At 35.2% G+C, this 15,446-nt stretch overlaps 1 protein-coding gene across 2 annotated transcripts; it reads left to right on the top strand.

The window, feature by feature from the left end:
- Nucleotides 1-3,895: 3,895 nt before the first annotated feature.
- LOC131962160 (ADP-ribosyl cyclase/cyclic ADP-ribose hydrolase 1-like) lies at nt 3,896-13,220 on the top strand. Of its 2 annotated transcripts, XM_059327123.1 has the most exons (10): nt 3,896-4,982; nt 5,347-5,444; nt 5,550-5,673; nt 8,921-9,047; nt 9,146-9,281; nt 10,547-10,629; nt 10,742-10,815; nt 10,908-11,000; nt 11,876-11,962; nt 12,179-13,220. In XM_059327123.1, the coding sequence occupies exons 2-10, from the start codon at nt 5,363-5,365 to the stop codon at nt 12,276-12,278; spliced, it is 906 nt and encodes a 301-aa protein (XP_059183106.1). In that variant the 5' UTR covers nt 3,896-4,982; nt 5,347-5,362; the 3' UTR covers nt 12,279-13,220. The 2 variants fall into 2 exon arrangements, with proteins under 2 accessions (XP_059183106.1, XP_059183105.1); XM_059327122.1 differs by having other exon boundaries at nt 3,896-5,444.
- The last annotated feature ends 2,226 nt before the right edge of the window (nt 13,221-15,446 follow it).

Below are 15,446 nucleotides of genomic sequence, written 5' to 3'. Positions count from 1 at the left end.
CGCTCTCATTGGTCAATAAATGCCACAGTATACAAATTCACCGCGCCCATTGGCTAGAAGGTTGTCATTCATTCATTATTTACAGGAAACTGCTCAAACTTAACTTTTCCTCGCTGTCAGACTTAGAAGGAAATGCTGCAGCAATGGATGATTTCCACAAGTGTGAGTTTTTATATCGCTATCTTTTATACCTTTTATATCTTGGATCTGCAGCTTATTGATATTTTTTATTTCCACTCTTTCTTCCACTACTGTTACCTGTTTTATGTTACATCTGGGTTAAATAAATAATCTTTAACATAAACAAGAAAACATCAAGTAAAACATATAGTATGGTGTTAGTAAATTAGTAGGATGTAAATATGTTTTTTTAATGCAGGACTTTTATTTATAACAGAGTAATTCGACGTCTTGCTAGTATTGCTAGTCTTTCTTAATCAAAAACAGTCATAAGGTGAACATTTATGCTTTGGTGGCAACATTTTTAAAAAAACAGGAAAACAAGACAAATGCATTGGTGTCCATATGCATTATAAATGCTTAAAGGAAGAAAAAGGGAATATAAGGTGCAAATATACAAGTGCTTGTGAGTGTAGGTGTCTGGTATGTGTGTATTCATGGGTGTAAAAGTAGGTTGTTTTCACAAGAAAAGCTTCCCCCTTTCTTCAGCAAAACACTTTTATTGTATTTTTTTGTACCAGACTGGAAGAATCTCACTCTGGACCCAAACACTGCCTACCCTGAGCTCGGCCTCTCTGAAGACTGCACTGAAGCTACATATTTGGAGCACCCTCTGTCTGTCCCCGACCACACAGAGAGGTTTGACTACTGGGAGGAGGTGCTGTGCAGCCAGGGCCTGCAGGGACGCTGTTACTGGGAGCTAGAGTGGAGAGGGGAGCAGGTTTGTGTAGCAGTGTCGTACAAAGACATTGGCAGGAAAGGTGGGAGCAACGACAGTCGGTTTGGAATGAATCAGCTCTCCTGGAGCTTGGACTGTTCTGAATTTGGATTTTCTTTTTGGCACAACGATGAATGCACTGACTTAAAAGCACCTCCGTCTTCGAGGGTGGGAATATTCTTGGACCACGAAGCTGGGGCTCTGTCCTTTTACAGCATCTCTGACTCAGCAGTTCTCCTCCACAGAGTCCAAACCACATTCACAGAGCCGCTTTATCCAGGCTTTGAGTTTAGTTCTTATGGAGACCATGTTAAACTTTGTCATCTAAAAAACAAAAACAAATATGATGAATGGCTTTAATGCAGGTTTCAAGGACAGACTTTAATATTTAATGTTTCACCATGCTAGAAAATGATGCTGCATTTACCATATTTTATGTTTTGTTTTAAAACATCAAGAGGAAATGGACAGGACATAAACCAAAAAAATCCAGTTGCCATTTTCAATAGCAAAAGACACTTGGCAGCATGTGACTTTTCTAGGTATAGGGCAGTCAGAAATGTTGACTATTATGGATTATTATAAATCAGAGAAATTATTTTACACCGAAACACAGTTAATGGTGTCCAAGTTTTAAATAATAAAACTATTTATCATTAAGTGCTACTTCTTTTATTTATAACTGTTTAGGTTAAATATTTATGTGCAAATCCACACAGAGAAATAGCATAAAACCACTGATTATTTCACTTAATATTGATGTAAGTTTATATGACACATACTCTAACCTTGTTTGTGTTTTTAATTATAGATGGATAGATAGATAGATAGATAGATAGATAGATAGATAGATAGATAGATAGATAGATAGATGGATAGATAGATGGATAGATAGATTGATAGATAGACTTTATTTATCCCAAGCTGGGAAATTACAGTGTAGCAGCAGCATTACACACAGAGACAATGACAACACAATTAAATAAAAAGAACAACCTAGGCATACTTCAAGCAATAAAATATAAAAATACAATAAAATACAATAAAATGTAATGTAAAAATAAAAAATAAAAATTGTTATTAATTGTAAAAAAAAAAAATCACAGTTAAAGAGGGCTGCACAATTAATCTAATCAAAATGGCAATATGGACCAGTGCAACATCCAAATAGTAGAAAATATTAACAGGGAAAAAAATATCACGAGTCATATTACAACAATAGTCAAAATAATCACAATTAAATATTTTGCCAAATTGTGCAGCCATACTCTCGTGGGATCTCTTGGTTCAAAGAGTTTGTAAAACCACCAATGTAAATACATACAATCCCTGTTTAGGCCAGAAGGGGGCAGCAGTAACACTGAATGTGATGCCACCCAGCTGTAAGATGTCAAACATGATGCTGCATGGAGGCTTTTATTGCTGCAGGCCACTGTGGGTGTGGTTAGTTGACATTTAAGGATGAAATCCATGTCAGAACCTGTTCTCATAGACATAATAATGTCTAATATGCAAATTATTTTAAATGAAATGGTTCATATCAAGATTTTGAAGATGTATTTACAACTAGCAAGGTAGTTTTGTTCGTTTTAATCAAGTAATAGACAACATATTTGCTGGTTATAGCTTCGCAAAAGTAAGGAACTGGTTGTTTTTTGAGTATTCTGTTTCTGATGTGGCTGCTGGTCTCAGAAAACATTTTTTAGGCAACATCATGTCATTTTTATATGATAGTTGCAGCTATATGTTATTGTAGAGCTAGGGACTGATGCAGCAAAAGCGCAGATGTGACATGATAGACATGATTTGTTCATCTCTGCCTCAAAGCAAATTTGTTTCCCACTTTTATCACATTTTATCAACATTTCCTGCGGAGATAATGACAAATAAACGCCCTTTAGAGAGCACCAAATTGCTAAATATCTCTAGTAAGAAAAATAAACAACACTCTACACATTCCTTAATGCATAAACAAAATTGTTAACTTTTTAAAAAACATTTATTGTAGTGAAATAATGGTTTTAGTATCCTAACACAAAATCTAGGCAAGGAATCTGACAGCATCCACTTAACATGTCTGTGGAAATTACTATTATTCTTCTTAAAAGCTTGTTTTACTGGCATGAAGTAGTTGAGAAGCATTTTCGTTTGTCAATGAAGCATTGAATGTATGAAAAGAGAGCTTTAAGATCCAGATTAAATTTTGGCTTCCTTTTCTTTGAGGCTATATTGGATTATTAACCTCAGAGCATTTCATGTCCTGTGGAGACGCCCTGTCCTCCTGTGCTGGAGCACCAACAATGCAATTAGCTTTAAAAACACAAGGGCACCATCTCTTTCATGCTGTGTTACAGATTTAACCTCAGGCAGCTTTTATTTCTCAAAGAGGTGGAAGAATTAGAAAATCATTACAAGCAGTTAATGAAAAGTTTGGCAACAGTTAGACATACATTAAATCTATCTCCTCCAAGCTAGAGTAATGTGATTTTTTGTATACTTTAAGACAAAGTGGTATAATGAAAATCACTTTCAGTTGAATCCCACTTTGAAAGCAGTTTTCTTTATATTTGGTGACAAATGACATAATGTTTGACAGTTTATTGCAACATGCCTCATTGGCAAATCTGTGATATTTTGAAAACACTACACGTCAATGATGAAATGTATCCTTTCCTCATGATAGTCATAGTTTCATAGTTAACCCTTTGTCAGGCAAATAACTATATTTGGTAACTTCAGGTAATATTTAGAGAAGAAGTTGCAAATTTACTAGATTAAAGTGGCAAACCTACAAGAAAAAAAGTCGCAGATCTAAGAGATTTAAAGTGGCAAATCTGTGCGAAAAAAGTCGCAGTTTTATGGGAAAAAAGCAACTTTTTTCTCCCAGATTCACCACTTTAAATCTCATAAATCTGCGCTTTTTGTTTTTGTAGATTTGCCACTTTAATCTTGTAAACTTTTTTCTCAAAATATTATTTTCCTATGTTTTTTTTTTTACACTTTCTGGCAGTATGTAATATCCTCCAATATTCTCTAGGGTTGAAATTTGGAATTTGGAAGTATTTCAAGGAGTGCCCTTTTAAGGGTTAAAGAGCAAGACCTTCTCATAAGACCTGTGACACAAGCTAAACAGCATGCTAACATGTTGCACTGCTAACTATTTTACAGTGCAAGCATGTAAACTTTTACCTATTAGCACGTTCTAGGAGTGTTTTATTAGGCTACATACTAATTAGAGGCATTATTCCTCCCAAGTTACTTTTAAATGCAATAAGGTGAGTTTAAGCTTAGCAGCTGATGCAAGATATAGCTAAAAGAAAATGCACAGTCTGCAAAATTCAAATATATAAACCAAGAAAATACACACAAAAAACATTTAGGAGGTGGAAAATCATGCACTTAACACCTAGCCAACTGTATCGTAATGGCGAGAAAATTAAGTCAGTTTCATTTTGCAGGGTATTTGTGGATTTTGCCTTTTGTCTGTGTTGTTTTTGATTAAATTTTTGTGTTTATTTCTGAGAATACAAGATATGCTTTCATATAATGTGTGTAAAAAAGAAAAGAAAAAAGAAAACTGTTATATAGGAAAAGTTAGTTAAGGTTACTGCCATTCCCAGTGATAGAAAAGAGCACAAGACCTCATAAAAAGTAAAAGTACAAACTGTGAAGAATGAAGGAAAATGACTCAGTGTTACATTTTCGTTGTTTATATGATTCAGTGTATCCAATAGCACAGACAGCAACATATATTTGTCATATTTCTTCCTGCAGCCCATCACACCATGCTGCAGAGAACAGCACACACTCTGTTATTGGAACCATGATGGGAGTCATGTGGATCTACTTTTTGCAACAGGAGGCTGAAGAAAACACGTCAACTGTGCTTAAAGAATGTCTTTGTCTGCTGCAACATATGAAGAGGAGTCTCTTGGGCATGTCAGCCATTAGAACTGAGTGGAGGGTACACATCACAAAGCAACACAACGGGACTCAATTTGTGCAGAAATCTAACCTGAGGAAAGCATTTCTCATCGCAACGTTGAAGCCGATTGTTGCAATTTAGCCTTTTGCATGGAAACAGGTGAGCACACTTCTGTTTTCTCATTGATTTGCAAAACTGGGCATGCATACCTGTTTACTCATGTGATATTTTAAGATTGCATGTGCTAACCACTGTAATTTAAAAGAAAAATGCGTATCCGTTGTGTATCTCCTTGATATGCCGGGATGCTTATTGTGCTCTAAAGGTCAGCCATCAATATGGGTTAAAAACTCCTGCAGGGGGTTTGAAAAGGTGCCAGGTTTGACAGCTCCAGACAAAAAGAAAAACGTGGGAAGAAAGTTATGTACACGCCACAGGAAAATTAGATTTCAGCCAATCATGCAACTGCAAACACACACCTACTGACCTGAATTGAACTGATAGAAAACATTTTGATCAACAGTAAGGCGTATAAAGGCATGTGCAAACACGAGGCCCAGCAGGGTCCCATGAGCTCCCCTGAAACATCTGCGTCCTTTGTAATGATCTGCGTGACAATATGTAAGTAACTTTCCCACATTTCTTTCTTTCCTTCCTTTGATGCGCCCCTCCTAAATGTGACAGATAATGTATTCTTCTTTCCGTCTTTGTGTCCAATTTTCAAAGGGTTTATTATGTGCCTGCTCTGCCCCAGTCCACTGCGAGCACAGCTGGGGACTACCCCCAACATTAAACACATTGTGGTTGGAAGGTGTTACAATTACGTCACACTTGTAAACCCCGGCTTGAGGTAATGTACCAGCACTCACATTATAACATTTACAGTCTTGAGTGCAGATGTAATGACTTTTGAGTTCAAAACTTGAAAGACATGAAAGATTTCCTCCCCAAAACAGAAAAAAAGTCCAAAAGAATGATCAGAGCAGCCTCAAAGACCACATTAGGGACAGTAACACTTGTTTTGAAGTAATGTTGAATGAGTTTTTTTCTTCTCTTTTCTCACTGAGACACAGAGGGTGACTGTTGAACCAGAGCATCTACTGATATGCTTTTATATGACAAGACGTTTTATGCAAGGGGTAATTCAAGGCCTCATTGACACTAGTTCGTGCATGAACATTTCAGTGGCATCTGGTTTGGTTTGGTTTGTTTAGTCTATAAAAAAAAAAAAAAAGATATCTCATTTCATATGTCAGGTCATGGTTTATTGATGCACTATTAGATGCAAATTAGATGCACTACTAACTACCATCCTGTTGATGTTTATATTTTACTTTACATTTAGTAAATAGCATATAATTCGCAGTTCATGTCTTGAAGATCTGACCTGGTAGTCGAATAAAGAGTGTTTTTTGTTGTTTTTTTTAAACATATATTTATTGGTTTTTGTGTTAATATAACAACATCCAACAACCAAAACTTCACAAACATAGGGCAGCAATGAAAACAATAATTAGAATATCAATAATACAGAAAAGGACCAAAACAAATGAATTATTACATTTACGAAGATAACAAAAAATAACTAACAAAAACAAATAAATAAAATAAAAAAAAATAAAAAATTAAACTGTGGTATGTATTCTTACTGTAGGTTACATTCCCAACAACAAATTAGATATTTTTCATTATGTTATTGTCCCACCGCCTCCTCCATATCTCCATTCCTCAACAGTCCCAGAAATATCTTCCAAATGTTATAAAATTCAGAAGCCCTCTTTCCAATGTAGGTCAGTTTTTCAAGAGCCAAACTCGATGTTAAGTTATTTAACCAGTGTTTGTAAATGAGTGTTTTATTAGCCTACATACTAACTAGAGGCATTAATCCTCCCAATTTACTGCAAAATCCAATGAGGTGAGACTAAGCTGATGCAAGATATAGCTAAAAGAAAATGCACAGTCTGCAAAATACAAATATAAAACCAAAAAAATACACATTTAGGAGGTGGTAAATCATGCTTTCAACATCTAGCTGACTGTTTAATGGCGAGAACATTTATTAAGTGTCATTTTGCAGGATATTTTGGGATTTTTGCCTTTTGTCTGTTGTTTCTGAATTTTTTGTGTTTAATTTATGTCTTGAAGATCTGATCTGGTAGTTGAATAAAGAGTGTGAGTGTAAATGAGTGTTTTATTAGCCTACATACTAATTAGGGGCATTATTCCTCCCTAGTTAGCAGTTTATGTCTTGAGGATCTGACCTGGTAGTTGAATAAAACATACATGCATATGCATATGTGCATTAAAAGGGCTGCAACTTATGATTATCATCATTATTGATTAATAATCAATAATGTCTTAGTATCACAGAGCCCAATGTGACGTCTTTACATGTCTTGTATTTTTTAAACATCAGTCCAAAACCGAAACATATCTCAGTTTACAATCATGTTATAGTAGTATAAAAGCTAATATTTTCATTTGAAAAGTGAACAAGAGAATTTTGGCATATTTTATGATTAATTAATTAACTTGTGTTAATTAATTGTTAATTTGTGCCTGCAGCTGAAAGTTTAATATTATTCTCTGGGCTTGCCTGTAAGCACAAGATATTTTCAAACCATTTGAACCATTTTTAAAACCATTTGGCTGAAATGTGAGGGTTTGTTTCTGTTGACCATAGTATATCTAGTGCTTTTTTCTATTTCATTTATTTCTGGCATAAAACAGAAGTCCCATGTGCCCAAATACTAAATATAGTATGATATGAAAATGTCTATATCTCAGACATAACTAAGAGGACAATATATATATCAAAGCTATTCAAATGCTGTACAGATATGTATTATAAACAAATATATTTCATATAGAAGACATTTTATAAACATGAATGTACTTTCATCAATTTTAGGTGATCTAAAAATGGACTGTTAGATACTGTTAGAAAAATTGCATGAGGAAACCTTGAAAATTGAATAATCTGTCACCAACAGAAAAAACCTCACCATTTTTCTGCGCAGATCGTTGATGGGGAATGAAGAGCAGGAGGCCGTGGAAGTTCTCAGTTTAACATAGTTTTATTACAATACGTCAAAAAATTTGCATTTTACAGAGATTCTCCGGGTTCAAAAACTCATGTCCCTGAATAAAAAACAGACGGGTTTCAGTTCGTGAAGTCTGAACCACGTCTCTCTCCCAGAACCCATTAAAATACTAACATTTGTTTACAAAACATGCTGGTCGATTTCTTCCAGGAAGTTCCGCCTTCTTAATCCGCTGATTCGCCAGTTTTAATCAATACAACCGAACGTCATGCCACCTGGTTGCTTGCTGCCGGAACAAGGCCTTGCCTTGCCCTGACCTGCTAACAAACTTTCTTAGGACAAACATTCTGCCTTGTTATGTCTTTACAGAGATCGCTTCACACGGGATTTTCATTCGGCCTTCTGTGGTCATCGCTCTCTCCAGACACACATACACACACTCACAAATTGTGCATCAATACATCTGGATGTCATAATCACAGTTTCTAAATCAACATTAACACACAAACATAATCATTGTATCAAAATCCTATTGCCTGATTTAATATAAACGCATAGAGAGAGATATTACACCCAAGGTTTGACCTTTGATATTGACCTGCGTCACTCACAGAGACAGAGAACAGAGACAGACACCAGGGAGTCAAAAAACAGAGAAGCAGAAATCAAGCAATCAAATGATTTACCAAAATAGAAAATAATCAATTATTTTAACAATACTGGGCAAAGCAATGTCCAGATCAGAACAAATATTGTGACATGTATATATATATATATATATATATATATATATATATATATATATATATATATATATACACATACATACATACATACATATATAAAAAATAATGAATATATAATTGTTTAGTGTCTGAATTGTAAAAAAAAAAAAAAAAAAAAAAAAAATCCAAGGTTTTGTCCAACTAGCGATCAAAAACAGAGAAAAGCAACAGTTTTTTCACAGTTAAGAATCTGCAATTACAAAATATTTCCCTTTTTAAAATTATTTTCTGTCATTCATCTAATTAATCGCCTAACCTTGATGTGTAGGTTCGACTGTGAGGAGATCTGGAGACAGTTTGAGGCGGCGGTTGTCCGTCAGTCCTCCTGTAATGTGACGGTGGAGGATTATCATCACATGTTTTATGCCATGCCACAAACCTGGCCTTGTGACAGGGTGAGGAAGAGCTCCAAAACCACATATATATGTTTTTATTCATCTATAACTCATTAGATGGAAGTTCTTTATATTTATCTTCCCATCTGTTCCTCCAGTTCCTCTTCTGGAGTAAAACCAGGACGCTGATGCAGAGCTACGCAGCTGTTTTGCGTCACTTCTGGACTCTGGAGGACACGCTGGTCGGCTACATGTTCAACGACCTCGTCTGGTGTGGACAAGACAAAGACTCCGGTAGGTCTTTTCTAGTTTTAACAAGAAAAAGACAACTGAAACATAATGTTCAAAGCAATGCAATTCTTGTGACCCCTCATCACAGGTCACATTTATCTATATTCTCTGAACAGCTTCATTAAAGACAGATTGTGTCCTCAAATATATTCACAATAAAACAGATTAGGGAAGAGTCTGGCAGGAGCAAAAGAGAAATTTTCTTCTTTCCTGTCTGATTAATTATCTCAGAAATCCTCACATTTATCTCGTGAGTTGTTGGAGAGGCCCTGAACACTGCAGCAACTCAATCATGATAGAACATTTTCTGTAACAGAAATTGGGCCATTTGGAGCCTGCTCCGTCTTCTAGTAGGTCCAGTAGGTTGTTATCAGCTCAATCAAGGCCCAGTCACTTAAAACTAAGTGTTACATGTGGTTAAATGCTGCAGTTTTGTTAGGTTTACACTACAAAAATACTTCTCTAAGGATAAGGCAAAAAGTTCCTGATTAGTTATTACAAAATAAAGTGACTTTATAAATGTTTTACATTTGTCATGTGGACAGAAACATAAATAAATGATAATGAGAGCTGCATTTTAACTAGTCAGTGTTGTGTGTGTTTAGAGCTTTTGTTTCCATTTGTTTGCAAAAAAAGGAAATGAATGCATCTTTAAATAGTTTTAAAATAATCTGTTTATTACTATTATTATTATTTATTATTATTATTATTATTATTATTATTATTATTGTTTATATATATAATATATTTTAAAAATATTTATATTATAGATATTTTTATATTTATTTTATTCTTTGTTTATTTTGTTACAGTCCTTTAGTTTTGTTTTTAAAAAATTGTAAGCAGTTAAACTGCATACATCAAAATAAAAATAAAGTACAGAAATAATAATAATAATAATAATAATAATAATAATAATAATAATAATAATAATGTACACTAAATGACCAATAATATACCAACTGTCTTTAACCATTTTTTTTATCTCTCTAAAAAAATAGCTTTTATTCATGCATTTTTATAACTAGATTTCAGTTTTTATAATGAAGAGACACGTTGAACAGATGACACTGTAATCTCTCAGGCAGCTGCTCCCATATGTTCCCACGTGCCTCCAGGATCTTTTTACTACAGCAGTGTGCTGAGTGATTAACTGCATGGTGTTGCGTATCAACACAACAGCTAGACTTGTTTTTCTCACCATTCAGTCATGTCTCATCTGAATATTATCACTTCTTTTAACTGATAGCTGTGAATTTGACACACAGGTTTTGATTTCAGCTCTTGTCCGAAGTGGTCGGCGTGTAGAAACCATCCGGTGTATTCCTTGTGGAGGCAAGCCTCGCAGAATGTGAGTTTAATGTCCAACACACAGCGTTGGTTATCGTTCATAGGCAGAATACTGCTCTAAAAACGGCAGTGGAATAATTCCTCTCATGCGATTTTCTTCACCTGTTTGTTAGTTTGCAGAAATGGCATGTGGCAACATCACTGTGTTACTCAATGGCTCCATTGTGAATGCCTTCAATAGGAAAAGGTAATATATTTATAACACTAAAGCAAATATTTTAGTTATAGTGTTAGCTGAGTGTGTATAAAATAATCTATTTTTCTTTATTTATCTCGCAGCATGTTTGGAAGTGTTGAACTGGACAGTCTGAACCCCTGCAGGGTGGATTATGTCAACATAAAGGTGGTGACCAACCTAGAAGGACCTTTTATGTGAGGATAAATACAGCTGATATTTTCTATTGCAGTAAAATTTGACTTTCACATAAAACTTGTGAAAGTCAACCTTTCGTCCAACTTTCTTTTTCATGTTGTGACTAATGACTAACTTATGCCAAGATCAGTTAAAAGAAGGAAGTTGCCAGGTTGTGAAATATTACTCTTGCAAGTTCTTCCACCAGAAAATTCATCTTTTTAGTGTCTTTATTCACTGGGAAGTCTCTCCAGTGGACAACTTCTGGAAAAACATGAAGACAATCTTGATTAAAATCCATTTATTACCTTATTAATACTTGTCACTGTAACTTTTATGGCTTATAACGAGGTTTAAAGTCCGCAAATATCTATTAACTGATTTTCAACATTTATGACTTTATTATGGTGGAATGATAAGACGATGTTATGTTATTTGCATGTTTCACAACAATAATGTGGAACTGAATAATTAACAAATAGATAAGCACACACAAAATGTAATCATTTTCTGTGTTATTCACATTTATATTTGTATTTTATTCCATGTCATCATATGAATTTATTTACATTTATGTAGATGTAGATTTAGATGGATAGACAATATTTCAGTTACTTGATTTCCACATATATATTTTTTTATTTCCCCTCCAGAATGAATTTAAAATAGGAAAACAATAAAAATGTGGTTGGCAAAAATGAATAAATAAAAATAGAAAGGATAGGATTCAGAACCTGGCAACCAACGAGCCGCTCTTTCATGGCTTGTAATGTAATAAATCTATAAAGTATTATTATTATGATTATTATTTACATCGCCATTTCTTACAGCTTAGCTGAACCCTTATCTTGACTAATGTGGCAAATTAAGCCCCGTTGTTTCTCCTCTTCTACAGAGAATCATGTGGTGAAGGATCCATTCTGGACCTGATCCAGATCCTCCAGTCCAGAGGTTTCCGCTGGACGTGTACAGACAACGACCAGTAAGTCACGTTCAACAAGTCGAAACCCTCTAGAACAAAACATAGAGGATCTTTGTGACCTGAAGCCCCTTTCAGCAGGGCTGTCACGCCTTTATCTTAATCAGACAGATAGATAACAGGTAGATGAAGTGTGATACAGATGCAGATGTTGTTTATGTCCTAGTAATGAACTTCCTGATAAAAGTATGAAGTGACAGATGTCATATTTGTCCACAGGACCCTGATGATCCTTCAGTGTATCCAGAACCACAAACCATCTTCCTGCCACTCGTGTGCAAACAGCTTCTCACAGAGAAAGAGTGTCACATTCTCCTGAATCACCCACAGATTCAAAATTCTGATATTAAAAGATTTTTGTACTCTGAAAACACCTCAAAGCCTCTTGGAGTTCAAAATTGATCGGATTCTGAAGATTGTGCTTTAATTTCAACTGGATGATGCTAATTTAAATGACATTTTGAGGGGTGAAATCATCAACTGTATAGTAATGGTGGATGCAGTCACTATCTTGGTTGCCATATTATTGTTTTATAACCAGTACAAGAGCAGAACGGATCAGGAGTCAGAATGATGCTAAGTCATTAGCCAACGTTAGCGCCAGCTTGGTTAGCAAGGGACGATTGTTCTTCTAAATGAAACAGCCAACTCCTTAGATTGTCTTTTAGCCCGACCGAACACTTGAACAAGATGTTTTTAAGCGACCAAAAATGTTCCAGTTAACTTTGGTGAAATGAAAACACATTGTGAAAGGGTCAGAGTTCAAAGACACAAACACACAGTGCTCTGTGGTAGCGATATGGCAACCATATGGTAGACCCGCCCTAAATCATACCCTGCTTTATCGTCTTTTTTCTCCAAATGGGACCATCATTTACAAAATTAACACCATGCTGTATTGAAAAAGACTTAAACTAGAAGTGGAGAACATAAACTCATTATGAGAATGTTAACTGAGGTAAAAAATCAAGTGACTTACATACAAAGATACTTATTTTTTCAACCAGTAGAGTCGCCCCCTGCTGGCCATTGGATAGAATGCAGGTTTAAGGCACGTCCACGTTGGTTTCACTTTTCGTTTTATAAAATGCATAACTAAAGCAATATTACCTGACATGATCATAGTCTCACTGTGGATTATTGTAACCTTATTTTGATGTCCTATTTTTGTCAAAATCTAGTTTGAATTTCATGCTTTCAAGTGTTTTCTGAAAGCGTTCATCCGTTGGAGGATTGAGGGGTTAAATGGGGTCAAGCAGCTCATTCTCGCCCTGAGCCTCATAGCACCGTGTGTTTGCTGCTGAGTGTTTATGGGATCAAAGATCTCAAGGGAAGTGCCAAAAATGTTGTAAGAATTTCAAAGAGTCAAGAGTTGCAAGGGTTTTGTTTAGAGTTTTTATCAGTGTGAACCCGCAGGCTCCGACACACCCAGATGCACTGTGCAACCAGAGCTATTTGCTTTTTAGTTCACAATAGGTAGATTGTAGATAGGTAGACAAAACTGGACTTTCAGGTTTATCACTTTCAGTGGCAGAAGAAGTACTCTGTTAGTTACTTACAGTACCAAAAAGAAAAGTACTCACTGTGCAGAATGGCCCATTTCAGAATAATATATATTATATTATAATTATTAATGCATCTATGTGTACATTACTTTAATTTTGCTGCTGGTATATGTCAGGCTAATTTTTATACGTTTAAATATCGTTGGGAAACTTGTAATTTCCCAACTGGGGATAATTATATATATCTCATAATAATATGTCATTTATTTGTTTATTTAATTATATTTTGCATTATTAATCTGAATCAGCATGTTATTAATGCTATTAGATAAATGCAGTGGGGAAAAGGTGCAATATTTGTCTCTGAAATGTAGCTGAGTATCTAAAAAATCTCAAAACTAAAGGTTTACAAAGTTTATTTGAGAAAATCTATTTAGGCCTACTTGCCATCACTATTCACACGTATGATTTATGCTTACTAGTGCAGTGCCCGTAGAAAGTATGTATTCGTTAGCATGCTAATTGTGAGATAGCACATTATGCAGTATGCTGCACTAAAAGTACATTAACATGAACCCAATTAGCTGACATACTATATTTCATGTAAGTATCTCATATCAAATGATTATGGGCATTACGCAAAGCAACATGAATGTCATCCCTGAATTACAGAGTATTGCAACATAAGAAGTGAATAAAGCTAAATCTCTGCTTAGCATGCTAATCGCGAATAACAGAATTTGCACATTACATGCAGACCACTACAACGTCTGCAACTCCATAAAACACTTACTTTTCAAAAGGTACCACACCATCCAGCACATACACATTGAACATTGATATTCGCTGGAAACTATTTGTATATAATTGGAAAATCGAAACTTGCAGCGCACTTTAAAACTCTAAAAGATAGGTCGGCTAAATAGACTTACAGACGAGATGAGTCAGGCGTGTAAATCCAGAGCAAATTGTGTTACTGACCAGGTGTAGGCCTATCACACAATGGGGCGGAACTCCCCTAAAAGGCGTCCGATCGGAAACAGTGCAATGCTGCAACACGTCCTACAGAGATAATCATATTTTGAAAAATTAATGAAAAAATCTTCAAAATTGAGGATGCACACCTCCGTGCCATGCGCAAGCCACATACAAAATCTTAGGTCAGTCTGACTAACGGTCAGCGAGATATGCCCTAGAAACACACGCACACACACACACACACACACACACACACACACACACACACACACACACACTCAGAAGCTTCTTGCTTTTATAGATAGATTAGTGCTGGAAATCCACCAGGTGATACATTTTATTAGATCATTAAGTCATTACAGATCCTGCAAAACAGAGATAAAGAATCTGTTTACTGTAATGGCTAACCTTTAGTTTGTGGCATTTCTCAACATGTTTTACTACTGATGGCATTCCCATGACCTTTAAGTTTCAACCACAGCTTTCTTAAGAATTTAATTGCCCAAACTTCACCCACCTACTGTCACAGCTCCTGGCTTTAAAATAACTTACATGACCTGATACAAAGAGTTGAAAGAGTAAGAGCAGTCAAAGTGAAAAACCACAAAGTCAGGAGAGAGATAGGTCCAAACTTGTTTATGCTTGCTGCTACTACTGGTACATTTTTGTGCTTTGTGAATGAAGCACAAGGAGGTAGGAGGTCTCTGTAGTCAAAGCAGGTGACGCCATTAGAATTTGCTTTTTATTTTTGGGGGACATAATGATCAGCCACAAATAAACAATTCAGTATTTCTATACGCAAATTATATTTTTTTCATGAGAAACTGAAGAAATAAAATACAGGATTTTTTTTTAAACATTATTGTTTTTGTTCTAATTTAGATTTTTTATTTATATATATCTGAAGTATATTTTATGGTATGTGAAGAAGTCACTGAAACTGTATTTTGACCTTTATCAAAAAGAAAAATAAGTATTACAGTTAACTGAATAAATAAAATACA

The sequence above is a fragment of the Centropristis striata genome, chromosome 23, assembly GCF_030273125.1.
Source record: "Centropristis striata isolate RG_2023a ecotype Rhode Island chromosome 23, C.striata_1.0, whole genome shotgun sequence".
Taxonomy (NCBI): domain Eukaryota; kingdom Metazoa; phylum Chordata; class Actinopteri; order Perciformes; family Serranidae; genus Centropristis; species Centropristis striata.
Note: the sequence above shows the minus strand (reverse complement) of the source record. Positions and strands in the feature narration are given on the sequence as shown.